The 25,005-nt window shown below is 37.3% G+C and overlaps 1 protein-coding gene across 1 annotated transcript; it reads left to right on the forward strand.

Annotated features, from left to right (window-relative positions):
* Positions 1 to 16,115: 16,115 nt before the first annotated feature.
* On the forward strand, positions 16,116 to 24,537 carry LOC124644286 (probable proline--tRNA ligase, mitochondrial). Its single transcript, XM_047183557.1, has 9 exons — positions 16,116 to 16,309; positions 17,977 to 18,228; positions 18,519 to 18,599; positions 18,984 to 19,164; positions 19,593 to 19,759; positions 19,997 to 20,115; positions 21,696 to 21,792; positions 22,318 to 22,454; positions 24,360 to 24,537. Exons 1-9 carry the CDS (start codon positions 16,217 to 16,219, stop codon positions 24,529 to 24,531), a joined length of 1,299 nt encoding a protein of 432 aa, XP_047039513.1. The 5' UTR covers positions 16,116 to 16,216; the 3' UTR covers positions 24,532 to 24,537.
* The last annotated feature ends 468 nt before the right edge of the window (positions 24,538 to 25,005 follow it).

A 25,005-nucleotide genomic window follows, 5' to 3' on the forward strand; every position in this document is an offset into this window, starting at 1 on the left:
TGTTGATATAAGATATGGGCTTTAGTCTAAGATAACAGCGCCCGGAATGGTGCCAAAGTTTCTTATACAAACTCTATTGATGAATGATCGCTTTCCTCTAACATCGATATCCAATTACCGAAGGTCGACGCTGAAAAAGGTTTTACACCGAACTTCGGTTAGCAAGATTGCCTTCTAATTGGAATTTTCTAATTAAAACCAATGTCAGCTGGCTGGCTACTTTACCTTTATAAGCATCTTAGGCTTAAATTAGGCTTTTGTTTTTGGGTGAGAAAACAATTTTCGAGTCTAAAAAAATGTTGGTACCTGTAAACCATTTTGGAGATTTTCAAGCCAGCGTTTATTTATACAATGTCTCGTAACAGACTTAATTGTGACGTCACACGTGATGTTGTCTGACTACCCGCTCTCGTCGCCGGCCGATATAATTACATTGTTGAATAAGCGACCGTTTGTGACGCAGTATTTATTGTGTAGGGCGCTCGCGCCGACGCTTGAGGGCGTGCGGCCATGTTTCTTTTCTAATCTTATTATTATTTTTAAATATTGTGACGTGGCGTGTTGTGGGTAGTCTGAAATGAGGAAGTATTTATTAGTAGTGATAAATGGCGCGGGTTTATCTTATTTATTTTAGTATGCTATTGAAATTCTAGTCCTGAGCAAAATGTAGCTTTTTTTATTTCTTGAAGTTCTTCAAAATTATTCTGTGATATAATTCAGACAGAGTCTGATTCTGTAGTCAAATTATTGTGGAGATGAATTAGAGAACAACACGCCCCGACATGAGTCGTTCAGAAACTTGGCAGCACTAACATGTTATTGCGTCGAACTCAGCGTAGTCATGTCTACATTCCTTTATGTATATTTTTGAACGAATTATTGCATTTTATTTATGGTAGTTATATAAAAATCATAGTTTATCATAGACTATTAGTGATGGGCTGTTTTTTTATTTACGTATCCACCGGCTACTAGAGGCTTCCTTATTTTGTTACTAGATAGCGCTAATGACCGAGTTATTTGAAGTAGCTTTAAAATTCTGGTGGAATATGGTATTCTCCATTGTTGAATCACGTTTGGCCTAATTTTACAGTTTAGGATAGAAAAATAAATGAGCAGTAATTAAAATAAGGTTTTGTGTACATTTCAAGGTTATGTTGAAGCTTTGCGTCACGTAGCGCCATCTAGCAGCTCACTGTGGAAGTTCTCATTTTGTGCAATTGAACAGACTTTATGTATATTTTGAGGTACCCCGTAGTTACGGTTGGGTTTGGGTATGTAGCTGCGTAGACTCTTCGACTACGACAGTCTACGGTCCCCAAGCATAGTGTGATGTTATGTCTATGCGCAGGGAGTAAGCTTTGCCGCAAGGAGTATTATTAATGAATGTTTTGTATAATTAATGTAGATTATTATTTTATGAACGTCTCTTTTGAGTCAAAAGAGGCGTTACTAGGCAATAGTCGGGCTCTCTAGCGCCCCCTAGCTAGTGGACGCAGTAGTGCCCCGGCCGCGCGCCTCCTTCAGCCATTAACAATATTATGGTTCATCTTCACTTAGAGACAAGTATTAGAAAAAAATAATAAAATGGTAACACAAAACACAGCTGTTCTTTCATTTATCCGCTTTTTCGTTAGTTTTCGTACCTCTTCGTTAGTTAAAATATTAGTTTGGAGGAAAATATTTTTAATTGAGACTCGTAGTATAGAGCTTTCGGCCCCACGTCGGGTGCCAGTACGAATTTTCTTAGTCAATCGACCCCAAGTCTGTAGTGTTAGTAATGTTTGGAGATCAAAGACTATGGTTGGACATAGATGCATGACGTCATATGGAGCTGTGTAGCGGTGGAGTGTGCATGCCTCGGTGTCGCCGGAGCCGCCTCGGGACCGAAGACAAGGATATTTTTATACGGTGAGGCAATACTGAAGCTACAGCCTAATCTCTTGTCATGTTACACACAAATCAGTACCTAAACAGTTTCAGTGAGATTATATAAATGAAAGACTCACATAACACAAAGTATTACCTACATACATATTACTTTCAGCAAAGTCACTGCAGCAATAACAAGAATTTACAATTTTATTGAACCATTTTACAGGTAAACTGGAATTTTAATAACATTGACAAGAAATTAGTAAAATAAGTAATTAATATAAATACTGAGGGCATGGTTTTAAAATTGTAGACTAGAGAAACAGTTGGTTGTTTGGTAGATATTACTTAATTTAAAGCTATCTACAGAATATCTTTTAACGAGACTTTATTTTAAACTCCAAAGATCGTGTGAAGAGACGATTATGGAAACAAATAAATGTACGTAGAATCTGAAAAAATATATCTTCCAGCCTTTTCCCAGCTATTGGGGTCGGCTTCCGGCTGAAAAAAATGAAGAAAATAACAAATAGTTGTCCATTACCGGCAACCGACTGTTTCCTCCCGAATAAATAAGAGATGATCAGTATTGTCATTCACATTACCAAATCTGCTGTTGGAAATATCGCTTAGTTTTTATTTTTAGTACCCATTTCCAGTAAAGTGCATCCCAGTAATTAGTTAAGTAGATAATAGACGTGGTACAACCGGTGCTGGGTTCTTTATTGAGTCAAATCTGTAGTTTTAGTTGAATGGTCGATTCAATAGTTGGACATACGAGAATAATAATATTGTGATGTATAAAACTCCATGGGAGCCGCTTTTAAGATTTTTTTCAATTTTTAAATAAGTAGAAATAGAGTTTTTTGTAGTTTTAGATTGAGGAGTCATATCAACCGAAAGTCACAATCATATTGTGCCTTACTAGATTGTTTTGTTACGATTTTGCTTTGGATACTAGAATCTTTTAGAATACGGACCAAAAGTTCAATTAGTTTGGAAATATAAATGAATAAAAACATATTTTTTGTACAATTTACTTTTCCGTTGAAAATGTTGATGAGGAAATTTTTCGAAGCGACTTAGCTGTCTCGGTAGTGTATTTTAATAGAAAAGAAATGTAATCGAGTTATACAATGAACGTAGGTATCCCGTTTTGTAGTAGTACAAAGTAATTTAAGTATTTTGTATCTGCATATTGTTAAAAAGTCTTCCTTGATAAAAATAGACTGAAAAATTAGTGACCCATGTAATTTTCTTTTGATATCCCGTTGCGCTGGGATGCACTAGATTTTATTAAGATATTTTATGTAAAGGGCACTTATTTAGATCCGTTAATTTTTAAACAGAACTTTTGAATCTCATCTGTCAATATTTTCCCGCTATGTTTTGACAGTATTTTAGTTTTCAATCATCAAGGTAATTAACGAAACAGCCTAACATGAAAGAGGTCTGAAAAAGTGCTTTTTTGTACCTAATTCCGAGAGTATTGATAGTTCTCTCATTGTAGTTGAAGTGTTCAGTAGTAATAAACCCCAGTACAATGAGTCTTTAATGTACGGAGAGTGCCTATGTGTGACAATATTCTTATCACACTTGATTTTATTCCATATTAGTAATGGTCACGTACGTTAGCTAGGTAAAACTAACGAGTGATTTGATAGTTTAACATTTTGCACGGAAAATTGATAGCTTTTAAACTGTGATACTGAATAGAGACGAAATCAAAAATTAGAAAAGAAAGTTTTATAACAGTCGATTAGTAATTTGAAACTTGGTAATTTGAAATGGGCAAAAATAATGAGTTTATCAATTTTCCGCTCAAAATACAGTGACCAATTAAAAACCCGAAGTAATTTGATGATTGCATTTAGTTTGAATACTAAATAGTCTAGTCAGACAGAAAATTGTTAACTTTTTTATTTAAACCTCGTTAGATTAGGCCTTGTTTTTTTTTTCTCGCACTTTTATTACTCTGCCGTTAAGTTTTTTCTTATCGAAAACATGAGCAGTAAAGTTGGTAACATTGTTTTTTTTTGGGAGTGATAAAAGGGCGAATACTTAATAGTTGTTTCTACGAACTTTGTACATATTTTAGCGTAAGATTGTTACTGAAATAATCGTGTGGTGTATTTTATTCATGTACTGAAGTTACGTGTTTAGGGTGGTTAGAAACTTAGGTATGTCTATCTCTTTCTCTCGTTTGAATATTTCGATTTGAAAGTAGTATTATCTCCTTGAAGTACGCATTTGGATGGGATAGTGGATTAATCTTTGATTTGGCAAAAAACGAAGCTCCCTTTGACAGTGTAAACATATTGTTTTTTTTATTTGCAAAGAAAATTTTAATCAAAAGAATCGTTGCCTATAAATCTTAAACGGCATCACACCTTTGAAATAGCAACACAACAAAAATTGTGTCGGTGTTGCCACTGAAACGCATTTCAAAATTCTACCGAAATAGCAGTACTTTAGTCCACTAACCCAGTCCTAGTGATTGAATTTCTTCAACTAACAAGAAGTGCCCCACGAATTTGTAAGACGTAAGCTCATTGTTCTATTTACATTCATTAGGCCGTAGTTTGTGATTTGTAATTGATCCTTTTGACGGAATGTATAGATTTTTTACTATATCTTACATTTTGAGACGTCGACGTACTGAGTGGCGCGAGCGCTCGGCTTGGAGAAATCTGGATAATAGCAACACATTGGAGGGAAAATGAAGATAGTTTGGGATTTTATAGTACCGACTTACAATTGATGAGTACTTGATTAATGCTTCATAGCAATGGAATAAGTAAGAACAAGATAAATTCTAAAATAACAACAGATTTTTTTAACTTTTATTTAACTTGCAATACTTAAAATTGTCGTTAAATTCAAAATAATCTCCAAACCGACCGCGGCGCCATGTTTAATCGTAAAAATACTAGTCATTGTAGTTTTTTAATTGTGAAGAGGAATTATATAATATTATGTAACGAGAGTTTCATGCTTCTTATATATTTATTCTAATTATTTACTGGCGGCCGGCGGTCAGTCGGCTGCCGACGACGCAGTTTGAAATTGAACAAAACGATTAATAAATGGTTTACATTCATTTGAGTGTTTTATTTATGTCTGCCATACTCAACAAGGTGGTGGGATGCCTCACCAGTCTTCATTCCGATCATCTACCGCAAAAAAACCATGGGATGAGATCTTGTGGGGGAAGGTACAACTGTCATCGAAAAGCCTGTACGAAGTCTTTTATAGTGACTTCACGATAGTTCCACCTTTTTAACATTAGTTATACCCACTCGAGCGAGAAGTACCTGACTGGCGGTGGGACAACACTCTGATCTACGTAGGTAAGTAGGTATATGAAAAAGAAAACCTAACTGAAAACCTGCTATGGTGAAATATACATAATTGTTATCGGGCTCTCTCTCAAAATGGAAAGCTAAATAAATTGAATGGATTATGATGCCACGTCGCAGCAATACGTATAGCTTAGGTATTTATTAGGGTGCGTCCACATCTGGCGAATGCGCAGCACGCGAGCCGATCGCGAGCTGCGCGCGTGCATTTTTGTTCGTGCGCCGCTTCTGCGCCGCACGCGCGCGACCTAAGCGCCGCACGCGAGCGGCGCGCAGGCGGCGCGCGACGTCTGCCATCTTCGATAGTACTGAGCCAATATACGGTACGGTACGGTACAGTTGTAAGGGCGAGAACTGATTGCGCGCAGATCGCGCGCCGCTCGCGCGCTCTATACGAGCCTTGCGTGAGTTGCGCTAAAGAGGCGCACCGAACTATTGCAGTGACTGCACGCGCGCAGCTCGCGGACAGCTCGCGATCGGCTCGCGTGCTGCGCATTCGCCAGATGTGGACGCACCCTTAGAATAACGAGGCTAGGTGGTTACTTTCGGAAGAAATGGTTCATTTGGGCCGCGGATAGAATTTATTTCCTTTATATTTATCAGTCGTAACTATTATTTCAAAAACATTCAACAGAAAGAGAAAAACATACATTTCTACAATATGAAAATAAAAATTAAATGAAATATGTGTCGGTCCGCAACCGCGACCTCTTAAAATAGTTTCCTTGCTTGCTTTGTAGGCAATTTATCATATGCACGTGAACGGCGCTACGTCGCTACGCTGTACACGATGCTACGCCGTAGCAACCGTAGCGATGCAGCGGGGCGGAATTATTTCTACTTTAGTGAGTCTTTCCTTACATTTTAGAACAGCGTAAATAAAAAAGATGTTTTTACTTTAGGCTACAAGCTATTTATGAGAAAAATATTGTTTATTAACTAAGTTTCATCAAAAGCAGTTTAGAATATCTATAAATCATCATCATCTTCCGAGCCTTTTCCCAACTATGTTGGGGTCGGCTTCTTTACAAAATCTATTAATACAGACTCATATTAGTCATACATAAATAAATATTAGTCATACATAATACACGAGTTAATAGCGGTCACAGGGACCTGTTTAAAAATATTAAACTGCTCAACATAAAAATGCCTTTCCAAGCGCGAAAACCAAATAAAACACCCACAAACGAAAACCTTCAAAAATATGTCAAAAATGTCCGTTCCCGCCATCGCCACGCGCGTCACGTGTCGCCATGTTTGTTTGACGTTTTGTACACAACGCGAGAAGCGCGGGACGTTTTGGCTGAATATATATTAATGTCCCGAGCAAAAGAGGCCATTGTGGCGTTATGAAAGCAAAAGAAATATAGGTAATAATTGTTGGGTGAAACTAATTTTTAAGATAGGGGATGTAGTTTTCAGAGAATTTGTATCTGGTCAAAATGTTCCTTGATAAGTACCTAATCTAATTGATAAGTAGGTACATAATATCTTGTAACAAACAGGTGGTAGATATGACCGTGAAGATGTGTAGATATGTAAATATATAGACCCTCTTCAACAGAATTCTCAAAATACGACAACTTTTCAATACGACTGCATTGCTAGCGCCCGCGCCGTGTTGATACAAAATTATAAATTTTCCTTTTCAGTGTTTTTCGAAGCCAGTTTGGATTACTTTCCAAAAAATTGTTACAGTCACATCTTCAGACAGGTAATGCCTACTGCGGAAAGCAGCTTATTTCGTACACTGAAGAGTCTCTTTGTTAAAATGGACAAATCTCCATAGCTCGTACTTTAGCTGTTGTTAAGAAAATTACGATTAGACGGGCATACCTTAGAAAAAAAACGAAGGATGTAGTGTATACCTTGTATACTCAATACCTACCTTCATGTAGTAAAGAGGAAACCTTTTTTGTTAGTTCGTAACCTACAGGCTCCGAAACTACTTCACCGAATAGAAACATTCTTTCACTATTAGAAATGCTAGACTTTGAAAGAAAAACTAGAAATGCTACGCTATCACACAGTAAACATATTAGGCTATATTTTATTCGACCACGGCAAGAAATTCCCCCTAAAAAAGCTAGCTAGTTAAAAAAACGAGCTAAAAAAAATGGATACCAGAACGCGATGACCACAGATTACCAAACTCCTTTTATTTGGCGGGAAACGACTAATACGCACCATTTAAATTATTTCCACGTGCGGAGTTCGGACATTTTACATTTTTGCGCGGCTAAAGTATGCAATACGTTTTCATTATGGCGTTTTGATGACAGCACCTCTTTCTGCGCGGTTTAATTTCCGTAATTTGTGTGTTTGAGCATATTTTTGGTATTTTTTTATTGTCCCCTTGTGAATGGGGAACATATTTGGGTTGAATAATTTTAGAAGTTCTTTGTACCCACACAAATGGTTTGTTTTATGGAATTTAAACACACGTGAGATGAATAATTGAGAAAGGTTGCTAATTTTTAACCGATTTTGACATTAGGAGGTTCTGTTTGATTGGTATATCTACATATTTAGTTCTACTAGCTTTTGTCCATGATAGTGCCTCGATAAGCTTAAATTCAAATTCATTTATTGAGTAAGACATCGGAGGTTCACACAAATAATAAAGCATCATAAAGTAGATTATCCAGTCATCAACAGCTCGTATTTTTTTTATTTGTTCTGGTGCCTACCTATTTACGTTATGAACTATCAACAATTTTACTCGCGAGTTACCTACTACTTAGATAGCCCTAGCTACTATGAATTGACTACACTGGCTGATTTTTGCCGCGCTTAGTGAAACCGAGTGTCTTCCCAACAAACAAACTACTCTTATAAAATTATATGTTTAAGGTCTAATTTCTTATAGTTGCTTTAAAATCGCTTTCATTATGTCAATGTTCCTTATTATGGCACAATATAAGAAGATTTGGCTAATATTACCTTTACTCTTATAATTTGGTTGGGTTAACCATAACAAGTCCAAATTACATGATTATAATAAGGATTGAAAATGTGTTATTCTCATAAGCGCATTTACAATGCTTTTAAGCCTTATAATATTCAAAACCTTATAAAAGCTTTTCATTTGGCTAACTGTTCTTATAATAGTAATGCATAAGCTAACTATGATACTTTTAAACTCATAGGAGAATTTCATAAGATGTCTACCCAACAAACAATATTCTGCATTTTATATGGTCTTTACAAGAATGAACGCAATCCATAATCTCTTACATAGTCATTAAAAAGGTCTTATTCTCTAGATGGTCATATTAAAATATTCTTATACCACTTCTACTGCTTCGAGAATAATACTACAAAATGACAACCCGATGCCAACAAATCACTTGAGGGTTCCGTCAATGATTATATGGAAGATGACAATGAAGTACAGGAAACCAATCAAGAAGAATATAACGGTAGTGGTAGTGAAGAAGACATACATTTTCAACTAAATTTGAGTTGAATACGATGGATATCGGTGGTGATGTCAAAAACTGGGCAGTAAAAAATAATATTTCACAATGGCTTTGAGTGATCTATTAAAAATATTACAATCTATTTATTAATCTATTTATTAAAATATCTATTTATTTACATTTACCTAGTAATAATTATTTTCCATTGCTTGGTATTGAAATTTTTTATTACTACTGAGAAATGTGTAATAAAATTATGGATTACAATTTTCACATTCATCTTCAATAAAGATCATAAATCAAATACTCTTTACAATTTTGACAAAACAAGAAGGTGAATAGTAGCAAAACTTCTATTTTTTCACGACCAATCACAAAGTTTAGTGTGAAGGTATGTTTGACAAAGTCTGATATTTGCAATGAAAACATTTTCTTCGTACGATAAAATGTGTCAAATTCCATGGCCATCTCTTGTTTTGAACAGTGAAATCTCCGTAAATACGACCATTGTGAACAATTTGTGATAATACCTAAAATGTAATATAGCTAATATTAATACAGCTACGGAATGATGAAAGGAACCCTAACGGTAGATAAAATGGCGATAGCAGATGGAATAAATGTTGCCATTACAGAGCTTATAACCTTATAGACTTCTAATAGACGTTGTGAGAATGATATTACCCTTGTAAAAGCGTTATAAAAAACATGCCGTAATAATTATTCCCATTTTTACGTCAAAACTACTCAAATTCAAGGGCGCGTTGATATAATTACACTTTTTGTACCACATTTTATCATACGTTTGAATTCCCACAAAGTTTTCTCAATAAACAAGCACAATATACTCTCGGATTCAGGTACACTAAGAAAAATAAATGAAATTAATCATGGTTCTTGTTTTCTTTAAAATATTCGTTGACGCTGCCAAACTGTGAAAAATCACTCAACAAAACACTTGTTGCAGAATCCAAACACTGATTTTAAGGCGAATAGCTTTAAAATAGAATTTGTCTTGCTGCTATAAGTTTTACCCCCTTGTTGCTCGCCATTATAAAACATGTATAAGGTTGGTTGGCTTTTTAAGAGCAAATCCTTTAGCTTTTATTAGTTTGACTCCCTTATCGCTTGCTATAATAAAGTATATATAAGAAAAATAAGCTGACATTAAAGCAAATATAAGGGGGGTTTGAGGTTATTGTTCTTGTAATTTGTGCCCAAACGCACCCTTATTAGCGTTAATACGGCTCTTATAAGAAATTTATTTTTGGCATTTTTAGCCACTATGAGAGGATTTTTTGTTTGTTGGGTTTGCGCGCCTCATACTGAGCGACAAAAATCTGTTGCTTGATAAGTTATAAAATAGTCATCTTTTCTACTTTTAGTTGTCAATTGTCTACTACACCGCCCATACAGACCACAGACCGTACAGCAGTGTTGCTCGGAAAAACCGAGCTAAAACCCCACCAGTGTAGAAGCGCTAATGTCCACAACAGACGTAAATACCGACTACATGTTACGATTTCTGCGACACTAGTCAATGTGTCGCACGATTTCACTGGAGCCCTAACGTCTGCCATTGACATTTGCGCAATTTTTCGCGCCCAAACTCGAGTGTTGCCAGCCGTGAAATACAATGTCACTGGCAAGAAGCAAGCGCCTGAAAAAAAAATTGTTTATTCTGTTTTCTTTTTTTTGTGCGCTCGAAGGAGTATTCAGCCAAGCGGTAGAGTTTTTTATATGTCTGTGGGGACAATATCTGCGGAGGCAAATGTGTCTATGTGAATGTTAATTGTCTTTATAGCAATAATGCCTAGATACTGTTAACGTTTCCATTGAGCGAGATTTATTCAGGGTTAAATGGCTGAAACAGAAATACTTCTGATAAACAGGTAAAAATTAATTGAGAATAGGTACCTACATGCAAAACCAAGCAGATTTTCCGAGGTAAGTAACTTACACACGTGTTTTGGCCATATACTATACTATGTATAATAGGTAACTACAAGTTCTAGGAGAAGTGTGTTACTGTGAGAAAGTATAATTCATTGGCCCATATAATTTCACCGTTTCCTCACCACCACCCAAAGAAGAGAGAAAGCAGAGTAAAGTCCGCCGTTGTACATTGTGCAAAAAATATAAATTAAATAGTTTTACATGTTCTCTATCACTCCTATCAAGAAAACCTTAACGAAACTCCTAAAATAATGACGCATAGAGCCACGGTTCCACTGTCTGTTCATAACGCAATAACAAACGGCGCGACAGAACAAATGACGTATGAACGAGATAATCCGACCCGCCGCGCTCATGAGTTATAGTCATGGAACTAGGGAGACGGAAGGAAATGCTCAAAATTGCATCTTAATGAATTAAGCGACAAAAAATTCAACTGGACATGCACCTGAACGATACTTGGGGAAGAAGTTTCTGGCCAAGTAAGAAGTAACAGCCGCACGGGTCGATGGGTCAATAAATAAGAATACTTATAGAAAATCAAAATCAAAATCAACCGTTTCTTCGACTCAGCCATAACACTAGGAATTGGTGGGTTTTGGCTGTCATTTGTATATTTTTGGCAGGTTATAAGCCAGGAAGCTTTACAACAATTCTTACCAAGGGTTTCTTGTTTTGTTTACCATGAACCTGGATTGAGGTCACATAGGCAGTCGCTCCTTGTAAAACACTGGTATAGCTAATCAACTGCAATTATTATACTAGGTTCTGCGTTATCTCTTAGCAATACTGCGCTATGTTATTACATAAATGTCGTTTACCTCATGCAGTTACCTAAATTATGTTGGGCATTATATAAAAACTATACTAACAAAAATGTAAAAGCAAGCTGGACAGACACACTTTATTTTTTTACAGAAGAGATAAACTAAGAAAGCCTACTTCAAACCCAGGCAATGCCCCAGTCACATGACAAGACATATTTATACTTATCACCCGTCAAGCTATCCTACAACACTAATACCCCGGCGTTGCCCGCTAATCCTGCCTCACCTGAGCCACAGGTGCAGTAACACATTAATCAGATGTAGCTGATGGATGACCAGACCAGGGTTGTGGAGTAATTAACGTTTTTAATTTAAAAGGTGAGTTGTTTAAGGAGGTTTGTAGTAGAATTATATCTAAAGAGGATTTTGCTAAGGAGGATGATGGCTAGATTATTCTTTTGATGAAACAAAGTAAGATAAGTTAAAGTTTTAACTTGAAAAATTAAAGTAATTTTTTGGTAGATTTTTTGGAAGTTTAAGCCTAATTGTATTTTTGTTGTTGATTAACTCATCATCTGCCTAGCCTTTTCCCAACTGTGACTATGTTGGGGTCGGGTTCCAGTCTAACTGAATACAGCAAAGTGTTGTAGGTAGTTGTTGATTAATTAAGGAAGGTATTAAAGGGTTGATAGACGGATGCTAAAAATTAACCTAACAGGATTAAATAAAAAAGTCTACTTTTTTAATACATATATTTTAAATAAGGGAAATTAAAACTTAGAAGAACTCGAAAGTGGATAGAGAGAAGCTGTGGGTTTAACGCTAGTGAACAAGCAATGTGCCCACTTCCTAAATGAACGGTTCCTTTATCTTTGCTAAAGACATTAAAGTCATTACACCCCAAAGTTAGGTTAGTGTTTTTAACCTAATGTTTTTCTATTTATTCACGAAAACCATAAATCACCACAGCTAATAAAGCTACAATCTATTCTTTTAATACACCCCTAAAATCTAACCACCCTTAGTTTATAAACCTCATTAAGTTGAATACATCCTGCTTACCCTTTACATGTCAGCGGAATAAAAACATGAATAAGAGACAAAATGGCGGCGTTGTGTTTCCCGCCGATTCCATTAGCGCGGTGACGCCACAAAATGGCTGCTAAATGACCTGTGAACTTGATAACTAATGTGGTGTGGGTATTGTGAGGGTACAAGCGATGTTTGGGACTTAATTATTAGCTTTTTTGGTCCCTTTTCAGGGAATAGGGCTGACTTACATTATAGTTATTCTGTCCTCCGTGCTTACGTCATTGGTGTTACATTACACCCCCGTGCCTGGTGACAGAGTACCTACGAAAAGTCGACGTCCATCTAGGATTGGAATCGTCTATGCTGGGACTCAGTAGCAGTTCGACAACTCCACGTCAAAATTCAAGAAGATTTCCTTATACGCTTCCTGGCACCTTTCATCTGATAAACCGCATTGAATTCGATTTGTTTATTTAAGAGTTACGGTCAAAGTTAAAAGAGCGTCGATGGGTAAAAAACCATCGCCCGCTTTCGCCTCCGCGCCCGCTGTCACCACCACCATGAGGTGACTCCATCAGCTAAACGCCGATGATCTCCGGCTGAGCAACACTTTATCTGAGGTTAAACGGTTCGCGCCAAACTCATGATAAAACGTTATGACTGCATAACCTTAGAGTGGTTAATCAACTGGATACGAAAATGACATGAACCCAGCCTCTGCTTAAATGAGAGCGGCCGCCCATACTCGTATGTACAGACGCCAGCCAAAACGTCAAGTTACTATATTCTGTCAATTTTAATAGATTTTATCGATTGGAATAACTTGATGCTAGCGTCTGTATAGTACAAGTTGGCGTCAAGAAACGAAGAATGATTGCATTTTTTATTTTGTCATGTAGATACCTAGTGCGCAACAGTGGGATTGAAAATGCATGAGTAAGCTATCATAATTTGTAGCGTTGCCTCTTTAAGAAGACTTTCACATAAAGTTCTATAATCATGGCGGCGGTTCCGGTTAGTTCAGTGCTCAAACCAAGCCAATGATAAAACGTTATGAGTGCCCAACCGACCGCGGTTCGTTTCCATTTCAATTTAGCGATGTGGACTCAACGTGGAAATGGATTCCATCATCCTTCATAGATAACACGAATTCGTCACTGTTGGTTTGTATTTGTTGACGTAACTTTGGAAAAATTGCCTGTCTGTCCTCTTGCGCTGTCTATGTCTTTTTTATCCGACTGCCAAGAAGAAGAGCGCAGTTGAAAGACTGTTCTATGGAACCCTAAGTTATTCTTTTACCTAAGCGACATACTTACCTCATTAACAGGCGCCCGATTCTCCTAAGTTAATAATGTCAAAATCGAATAGAAATCGAATCGCAATATGATCGCAATAGCAGTTTTAACCATATCGGGCATTCTGCTACTAATACCAATCGTATTCGATTGACATTTGATTAGTGTGCGATTGGTCTGCTATTTTGGTGATTTTGGTCTATACGGTAGTTTGCTGTACAATCATTTTGCAATCGTAAATCATTTGCAGACAAAATGATTCATTATTGAATGACAGAAAAGGATAAAAACGTTTAATTCAAAGAAAAAATAGCGGAATGCCACATACGCTTCAATCGTAATCGAGTCGGGATTGGATCTCAGTCGAATCGAGTCGAACGTGAATCGTATTTCGCTTAAGTAAAATTAGGAGAATCGGGCCCCAGCTATTATATTAAGACAAGCAATCATAGTTTTTTACAGTTCTACTTGCTCAAGATGGAAGTGCCGGAAAAGTTGCGAGGAAACCTTTCAGTAAGTTTTGCGTGAAAGAGCAAACAATTATACATCCAAACTTTCACTTTCATAACGTTAGTGTGATTTGATGTACCTCGTTGTAGATAAATAATCAATGCTAATAAGTACCTAGGTATTACAAAACTGAAGAATCTGTTCGCTTGAACGCGCTACAAAAACAGCTATTGGTCCAATTAGAAAAAAAATTCAGTGTTAGATAGCCCTGTATCGAGAAAGGCTGTACCTAGGTACTTCATATGTCTATGTGAAGTAGTTATCAGAGAATGCGGCTGAATCCGTTGGCGGAAGCCACTAGAGAGCTTATATGAAATCTCATAGATACTGCAAAAAGCCTATCTACATACACCTAAATGTAACCAGCCCACAAAGTAGGCTAGCAGCACAAATTCGCGTTGTTTTGCAAAGCTATTAGCTAATTACAAGCTTGCGGCGAACTCTTTGCGCCGTGACTCGGGAGCACAAACACCGCGGAGTTTCATTACGTGCCCTTTGTTTTTGGTTGCTTCTCGAGCTTATTACAGCTTTAGAAATACGGCCTAATTATTTCGAGAGGTCAAAATATGATACTTTTGACTTCTGTTGTCCCTCTGTAAGAATATTCGCTAGTAAAAATCGATTTACGAGAAAAAGTGATTGTGCAAAACTGAGCTTGGAAAATTTTGTGACTTATCGTATAATATATATAGTATGTACTTGACAAATAAAAATTCCTGTGTTTCGGAAACGGCTAAATCAGTTTGTTGCCTAGATCAATAGTGTTGTTGCCTAATCAATTCATAGACGTAGCAACGGTGGGAACGGGTAAGACTGTGGGTAGTTTGCTAGTTAGTACATATTATTTTAGACTGATGCCCCACCTAGCTCATGGTCAGCTAGGCTCATGCTTCAATATCACAAAGTTTGTGTTTTCAAGCTTCCTTAACTACTTACTTCTATTAACTTTTTACAGTTATCTCCCACACTCAATAAAACATTTGGAATATGTAAAAAATACTTTCCTCCAGCAAGCAATTTGAACAGTGCGCGTTTGAATCTACGTTTAGTGAGTGGTATGGTAAATAAATTTCAGAGTTATAATGTGCCAAGGTTTAGTAAATTATATATTTTTGCAACTTTTTATAGCCAGTTAAAGGAGATGGCCAAAAAAACACCCAGAGTCGACAGAAACTTCATATGTACGATTAGATTCAGTATAATGTAAGGATTAAAAAAAGTATTTCATATTATCTAAAAACCATGGGGTTCTCTTTTTATAACGTTTTTTCGATCATGATTTTAGTTCACAGAAAAGTTTACTTTTACTGTTTCATGTTCATTAGAAGTTGAATGCAGACTCATGATTGGACCGTTTTGCATCGCTAAGTCATTTGTTACATTTGACAATGTCACATGGCGCGATTTTCAAAGACAATTTTTAAAAAGACGTTTCATAGCCAGTTGTGAAGGTTGCATATAACTGCGAAACCTCTCCAAGTATGTAAGGTCGGTGCTTTCGTGTTTGGAGTGGTTAAATATAAGACCTTTTAATTACCAGGCAATCTCAGTAACTATGGGGATATTACTGTTGGCTAGTATAATCTTAGTGTACATAGATTTTTTTTTATGTTCCTTGATGTAAATGATCTTTGAAATCAATATAAATTCAACGACCTATTTTTGTGAAAATATGATATAGCTCCTATACCCCATGGATTTCAGGCTGGAGTTTTTGGCACCATCAAAGGTCTATCATAATGAACCTATTGGTAAGCATTTCATTGCTGTCGATTCTGGGTTTTTTTACTATGAAAATTTGGCCATCTCCTTTATTTGTTATTTAGTGTGTTTTAAAACCGAACTCATAAAAAACGCAACACATATAACGAAACGTAACTTTGACAGATTGACAGATTTGACAATTCTCAAACAGCTGATTTTCTAACCTTAAATTTCATCGTTCGTTACTAAATAACAGCAGAAAAATAGAAAGGAAACACATAAACTACAACAGAATGCGATACTTGTCGAAAGTATTCCAACCGGTCATTACAATACCAAAGAATGCTAAGATCAAAAACACGGAAATTACATGTAAAAGTCAAAAGGTAAGTCCTTATTTGTTTTTATGGTAAAACTCGTAATTTCTTGTCATACAAACAAAGCACTTACAACTTTAAAAAAGCTTAGTTTATTCTCGTATTCGGCTTTTATATAAATAAATAAATAAATAATGCCGGGACATTTTTCACACACGGTCGGTTAGCCCCATGGTAAGTTATTTATTAACTTGTGTTATGGGTGCTAACACAATTGATAAACTACATATAACTACATATATACATATTTATAAATACATATCATAACACCCAGACCACGGCCAACAAGCATGCTCATCACACAAATGTCGACCGAACCGAGAATCGAACCCGGGAGTCAGGTTCGGCAGTTCGGCATGGTGACCATTGCGCCATCGAGGTCGTCAAATGTTAATATAAGTTAATATAATCATCAACTTCAGAATACTGGATTGTTTTTGCGGAAAATTGAAGACCAATTCAGAAAATTAATTTTTGAAAGAACAGCATTACTGTCCCTTTTCTGACTGTTTATTTATTGAAATAAAAAAAGCGTAGTTGCTTTCAGGTGGAACTTAGCCGTATTGTAGCTTATTTATCAGAATAACACAAAGCCTAAATTTTATCCACATGCCGGCAGTAATTCCATAACTTAAGCTAGTTAACCCTAGATTACTACTCATGTTGTGACGCACAAAGAAACTACTCATACGCTTGCGAGGCACATCATATTTACTAATGATTTTATTAAAAACCTATTAGTATGATTGATATGTTTTGACTGTTTATGTAATTGTGTAGATTACTAAAAAAAGAAAAACACAATTTTAATTAATATTTATATATTTTTATTACAAAATCTTTAATCAAATAAATCTTAGAAACAAATTTTAGGAACTTAGGCAATTTAACAGTGTTCTAATTAAAAATAAAAAAATAAAATTTAAAGTATACAATTCTCTTGGAAAATAGTAAATTATGAAATAATCAACCAAAAAAAACTAACAATGTAACAAAAAAATATTTTAGATGCATCCGATACATACATGAACTTGATGTATAGATGTTTGGCACTTGGCGCACGTCATTTTGGACATCCTCTTCTTTTTAGATGTACAATAAGAGCAATATCTTCTTTTTTTTGGCGGTGGTGGACCCTCATTTTCTCCAGAATAGTCATCGGAAGGTTTTTTTAGGATGACTTCAATTATATCCCAGATATTGCGCTTCAACGTAGTTGCTTCTAGTCATTTTTGCATCCATTCAGTAGTCAACTGCGTGCTAAATTTTTTCGTAAATTGTCTTCGACTGAGGGGTTTTTCATTTTATGTTGATATGTTATGACAATATATAACATACTAGTATAACATATGAATTTACAAAAGATATGTAGAATAACTAATAATGAACAAAAAAACACTAACAAAATAATTTGATTAATAGCGTAAAACTTACATACAAACTACTCATACGTCTTTGGAGCGCCAAGGGTAGTAATATCAAAAAAACTATTACACTTACCGTAACGAAACCACCGTCCTGCGACACGTGCTGGCATGGACTGAGATGTCCTTGAACGTGAATGCCGTACGCGCAAAGGATAAAAGGAGAAAGCAAAATACCAAAAACGCGGGCGCCTCTGCGACGTAGAGTAGTAATCTAGGGTTAATTAAAACCGTTCAACTTTCTTATTCCAGCTACTATTAGAATGTGGACTAATCCGTCCATCTGGTCCCGGGATGTTCACAATCCTCCCCCTAGCTCGGCGAGCACTGGACAAGCTAGAAGCTCTCATCATATCGTCCATAGAGACCGCCGGAGCCCAGCGCATGTCTGTACCATCACTCACAGCTGCTAACCTGTGGGAGAAGACCGGAAGACTGCAGGAGGTGGGGCCTGAACTCATGAGGATGGAAGATAGACATGGAAAGAAGTATTTATTGGCTCCGGTGAGTCTGTGGATTATTTAATAAAATATATAGCTTATGTCACCGGCAGGAGCGTGGCTTTCCAGCAGTGAAAAAAATATAGTCATTTTTACCTTACTATAGAATAGGATTTTATTTAGCAAATGTATATAGGATATACGAAGCCCTTAAATAATCTCAGCCAGTTTTAACATTTGGCATGCAAACAATAACTTTAAAAACAACTTTAAAAATTTTTATTAACAAAAAAAACATTACTTATCTCATTACATAAAACATCAGTAACTCAAAGTATATTTACTGCATTCCAGACACATGAAGAAACAATAGCAGACTTGTTGTCAGACGTGGGGCCGCTCTCATACAAACAACTACCACTATTACTATATCAGGTAATTAGCTTCTGTGAGCAGCCTGCGTGTAGTGAGAAGTACTTCACGTGACCAGATTATAAGTAGCCTATATCCTTGTTCTATAAATAGGTTATCTGAAATATTTTTTTTATTTTTCAAGTAAACTTTTAGCTGTATAATCTAAGTATAGACTTGTGGTCAGTAGAATGTATATTCTACTGACATATGTATATAGAATCTTGTGAATCTTGGAATACATAGGTGGGATATTATAAGCTGATCCCTAACCGTTCCACCTCCATATATCTTTGCTCCAGCTTTTTGACTACAAGATATACACATAAATAGAGTTCAGTGTGCTGGACGCTTACCGCGTGCACGAGAGTTGCTAATTACATACATTTTATTTATATTTCCTTAAAGATAAGCAACAAATACCGCGACGAACACCGTCCCAAGCACGGCTTGCTCCGAGCGCGAGAGTTCAGTATGCTGGACGCTTACGGTGTCCATGCCAGTGAAGAGTGCGCGCGTACATGCTACGGCACGGTCTGTGATGCTTATACTGAGCTGTTCAGGAGGCTGGACTTGCCTGTGCAAAAGGGTGAGTAAAAAAAACTTCCTCAAAATAGTTAAATTTATTACGCACGCGCAGATTCGCTGCAAAAATAATCTCATTAAAAACTTTGATAAGTGATGTTCATCATCTTATCTGCCTGGCTTTTTTTTTAAACTGTGTTGGGGTCGGCTTCCAGTCATAAACGCATCAACATGTTCCCTGAGCGATTTGACTTCTTCAATCCGTAAACCCTTGATAGGACTGGTTTTCAAACATACTGACTACCGTTACCACTGCCAAAAATATTCATATGACAGCCGGGACATGGACATGGACCCAGTTAGGTCGATAGGATAGGCTTCGCTCCTTGTGGCACAACTGGTTAACTGGAAGCCGACCAACGGATTTTCGGAAATTTTGATTTGGGAAATGGCTAGGCAGATGATTTAATAGTTTATACGTTTGTCCACTAGTGCCCGCCAACCCTGGCGAGATGGGCGGCTCCCTCTCTCACGAGTGGCAGCTGCCCGCTGCGGCAGGCGAGGACCAGCTCGCGCTGTGCCGCCAGTGTGAGCGTGCACCGCTCTCTGACACCTGTGACACATGTGGCGGGGATGTACGAGCTGTCAGCAGTGTGGAGGTAAGCATCTGGCTCCCTCTCTCACGAGTGGCAGCTGCATCACCATTTTTTTTGACGACCTCAATAGCTCAATGGTCACCATGCCGGACTGATCTGAGGTCCCGATGAGACTGGTTGTTTAATTTTCTGGCGTCTGACTACCCGTAACGACTGCCAAAGATGTTCACACGATCAAATTCAATAAACGAATTTCACTTTGACTTTGGTTAAAATCTGGACATTTCTGCTGTTTTCCAGGTCGGTCACACATTTATCCTGGGCACTAAGTACAGCTCTCCCCTCGCAGCACACTACACGCCCGCCTCCGGAGCGCCGCAGCCTCTCATCATGTCCTGCTACGGGATAGGCATCACTAGGTAAGCCATCCGGCTAGCCGCTTCCTAAGTACAGCTCTCCCCTCGCAGCACACTACACGCCCGCCTCCGGAGCGCCGCAGCCTCTCATCATGTCCTGCTACGGGATAGGCATCACTAGGTAAGCCATCCGGCTAGCCGCTTCCTAAGTACAGCTCTCCCCTCGCAGCACACTACACGCCCGCCTCCGGAGCGCCGCAGCCTCTCATCATGTCCTGCTACGGGATAGGCATCACTAGGTAAGCCATCCGGCTAGCCGCTTCCTAAGTACAGCTCTCCCCTCGCAGCACACTACACGCCCGCCTCCGGAGCGCCGCAGCCTCTCATCATGTCCTGCTACGGATAGGCATCACTAGGTAAGCCATCCGGCTAGCCGCTTCCTTACGGAGTACCAGTGTGCCACATGAATCGACTGTGTATCTGCCCACCTTAAGTGATGGATGACGGCTCACTTCAAATTGTTTGAGAATAAATATTTTGACCACCATAAAATGCTTTGATACCCTTAGTTTTGTAACCAAAAATATCTACTTAACACCAGAAAAATAAAGTCTAAAAATATAATAGTACCAGCTATTTTAGTCACGACTCCACTTTAATTTGTATTCGACCACCAAATTTAGTAAATGATCACCAACTCTTGACGACCAAAATAATGTATTATTTTTCCTAAATAAATCACTGTGTTTGCCATAAAATGGCTTAGTATTAAATAAAGTATTATGATGCCATATTAAGTTATGTGTATATAGACTCCACGTAGGTAGTCTTGTTTGCCCTACCCCTAGAGTGCAATTCAAAACCGCGTAGGCGCGGAGGGGCGAGGCGGCCTGCGAGCTGAGGCGCAGGTAGTTTCAGCGCTCGCCGCCGCGGCTGAGGCGCAAGCCGAAGCTGCGGTGGTGAGCGTGAAAACCATCTGCGACGATAAGCTCGCATGGGACCGCCGGAGCCCCGCAGCACCGGAGCCGTGACAAGCCATGCCTGCTAACATGTATGTATGTATATCAAGTTTGGGATAAAAATGATTTATTTGGACTCATTTTGCTAAAATAGGATAGCAGAATTTAATTTTGGTGATTATTTACTATTTTTGGCTTACTTATGATTTACTTGGAGTAATTTTACTTAAATAGGATAGCAAAGTGTTAAAACTTTGTTTATAATTTTACATTAAAATGCGAGTTTCATTTTGGTGATCATCTATTTTTGTCTGCTATTTGTTACTATATCTGGTGGTCAGTTAAACATAAGCCAAATTGTTTTGCCACCAAAGTTGTATACTATACTCCTTTAACGATAAGATGATAATTATCCCTGACAATTCATAACCTATAGGTATGCTAATTTAATCTAACAAAAATAGAAAATTATACAGAAATTACTTATTTCAAGATGGCCACCCATCTTCAACAATCTTGTCGATTCCATATACATTGATGTTTTATCTCACATTCATAAGCGCGTTCGCCATTGTACATGTACATGAACATTGACTTTTTATGCGTAAGCTCAGCACCGCTTAGTTGTGGTCGAGTCATACAAAGACAGTATTCGGCTGGTAAAGATTTTGTTATAATTTGCAGGTTACTAGCGGCAAGTATAGAGGCGCTGTCGAGTGAGACGCAGCTGCGGTGGCCGGCAGCCATCGCGCCCTACAGCGTCATTATTATAGGACCCAAAGTAAGTTCATAGTTTATACCTATGTCCTAACACATCGGCAAGGAGATCTGACTTTAACAGGACTGTTTGGTCACACTTGTCATCATCATCATCCTCCGAGCCTTTTTCCCAACTATGTTGGGGTCGGCTTCCAGTCTAACCGGATTCAGCTGACTTGTCAATTATACCAATATAACCAAAAACTAAAAGTTTAGTAATTAAATCGATTTTTCTATCTGCATTCATAGGTTCATCTATTTATAAAACTCAGGATATGTAGTTAGTTAAATACTTGTACGGTACATACTTAAGCAATTACTATGATACTTCAATTTAATTAGTCTCTTTTAATACCTATGCTTAACAGATATATATATTATATTTTTGATTCTGGTAGGTACACCAATCATGATGTAATTAAAGTCTTTGACCTAGGTGGTGACTTAGTGGGCGGCAGTGGTAGATGATACAACTCATTTTTCTTCAATGTTGGCAAAAATTATGAATAAGATAAAACTATATGTAAAATATCCTATTCTCCATCAGGAAGGATCTCGCGAGTGGCAATCCCACGGGATCGAGAGTATCAACCGCCTGTGCGACCGCGTGAGCGTCACACACGACGCGATCATCGACGACAGACATCAGCTCACCATCGGCAAGCGACTCATGATGGCTGACAGGCAAGTCTATATTCTTTCTAGATAAATGTGTTGCTGGGGAGTTTATTCTTTGGAACTTAGTTTGACCTACAACTAGACTAAAAAGACAGCATTTGTTAAATGATGAATCTTGTAATACCATACCATGTTTCTAGCAAATAAAATTTCTGATTTCTGATTTCTGATTTCTGAAATCAAAATGTGAAATTACATGTCATTGACCTGCTATCATCATCATCATCAGCCTATCGCAGTCCACTGCTGGACATAGGCCTCTTCAATTGCACGCCACTGAGATCGATTGACCTGCTAGCCAGATTATAAAAGATGAGTTGGTCAGTCAAAATGTCTAGGTTCAACAGCCTGACAGGACGGACTATCTTGTCGACACTATCCTTGTTCATTTATAGACTAATGGTTCACCAATTATTTAATAACAATTCACTTTGAAATAGATTGTATGGTTAGGTCCAGTTAGGTCAAAAATAATAGATTATTGAAAGGTTCTTCTAACCTACAGACAGACATGTGTTGCTGGGGAGTTTGTTGCGCCACTTCTTCCCAGCAATAACACATAGGAAGTGGTGAAGGGTGGGCATTTTGGGGGCTTTCTCTTGTATATTTTGACGTTCATAAAGTTCAATTTTGCAGCCAAGTTTGAATAAATAATTTTGAGTTTGAGTTTAAAATAAACACAAGTTTTTATATGCATCTGACATTTTTTACTGCAGTATTATTTTATTAATAAAATAATAGTATATTATTATAGTTCGGCCATTCAGAGAATGCGTTCCTGACACGTCGCGATTGAACTGACGACGTAACTTTGCAATGGCGTTGCAGTTACGATAAAAATATTTTTGCTGGTTGTTTACCGTTTTAACAATTGAGGAGCATTAAAACAACATTATTATATCAATAATCAATGAATGTTATAATTTTGTGCCAAACTGAGTGTCAAATAACTTGGTAAACAATATTTTTCTAAATCTATACTGCGCTATTACAAGGTTATGTCAGCGGTTTATATTTTGTAGTGCTGTGCTAAAAATAACAGGCAAGTATCGTAATCTGTTCTTATACAGTTATAATATAAAACAATACGTTTTGATTTTCTTTTTAAGAATTGGAAAATAATGGACTATAAGACTTAATTATAACGTTTATGAAATATAAAAATAAAACTATGACCAAACCGCATTTTTATACTTAGATTAAAAATGGTAACCCCAAATGGCGTTATGGGCCGCCATTTTGTGACGCTAAAACAGTCGTCCGTTGTCGTTTCGTGCGCATAGACCACGTTTTTCAAGTGTTTTCGATCTGTTTTTATTTGATTACCCGGCTTTTGTTAGACCGAGATATCAGGATTGATTCTGTTATTGATAATAATATAATTATACATGTAGGCGAAGATGATGATGAAGACACCACCTCCTCAAGCAAATCGGAGTCTGATTAATATTCTGTTCGCACATTCAATTCAATGTACTTGTAACAAAGAATAAATAAAACAATTTTATTATATGAATATTACCTTTTTTTGGTTTCCACTTAAATAACTAAAATATAAAACAAATGATTCCGCCAATTTAAAACGAAAATAATCTTAAAATAATGCGGCGGTTCATTTTGAAGGAACGGTAACGAACTCAGTGTTATGTTGTGCCCATCACTAGTCGTGACTAACTGATAGGTGTCAGGAACGCATTCTCTGAACGGCCGAAGTATAATGCACTGTTTATTCACCCATTTCAAAAAAGAACTTTTTTGGTTACGATTATATAATATTTTATATGATAATTTAATTTTTTGATCATATATCAAGAGCCAACGCGTCTCTTAGGTATTTGACACTTATACGTGACTTACAAATATTACATGAAAACCTAACCAAATAACATGAATCTTTCTACCCTCTTTCAGAATGGGCTATCCCAACATAATAGTAATGGGCAAGGCGTCTCTCGAGAACCCACCTCGATACGAGGTGTACAGCAGAAACGCGACTGCCCCCCGCCTCCTGACGGACGCCGAACTACTCGCGATGCTTGACGGACACCCCGTCCAGCACGATGTTGTTAGTAATAAAGAATAGTGATTATTTTGTGTGTTTTATTTATTATAAATGATATAAATGAGTTGAAGAAAGACACAGCGTCCAGTGGACATTCAAACATGAGCAAAATACCAAAATAATGATTATGATTGGTTCAGCTTTTTTGATTAGCCAGTAAGAACAATACCTGTCTATAGGTACTTATCTATCAAGATTATAAAGTATATTAAGTCTGGCACACTTGCACGCACAGCAAGAAAGAATTCTATCCGCATGCGGAAAGAAGTGCCCTCGGGACGCAATTTAATAGCTAGCTAGGTACTTAGTTGCTTGGCTACCTAGCATGATTAATTTTCTAAACTTATAAGTATAGACAAATTCGCAACTGTCAACAGGTCATTAACCTTTGTACCCACAACACATATTTCCTACTTCTCTCAAAACCAACTTATTTGCACACCAAATAAATCACAATACACAGAGAAAGCTTATTTACAATACCGTTTAGCTGAG

Source organism: Helicoverpa zea, chromosome 29, assembly GCF_022581195.2.
Source record: "Helicoverpa zea isolate HzStark_Cry1AcR chromosome 29, ilHelZeax1.1, whole genome shotgun sequence".
Lineage (NCBI taxonomy): Eukaryota > Metazoa > Arthropoda > Insecta > Lepidoptera > Noctuidae > Helicoverpa > Helicoverpa zea.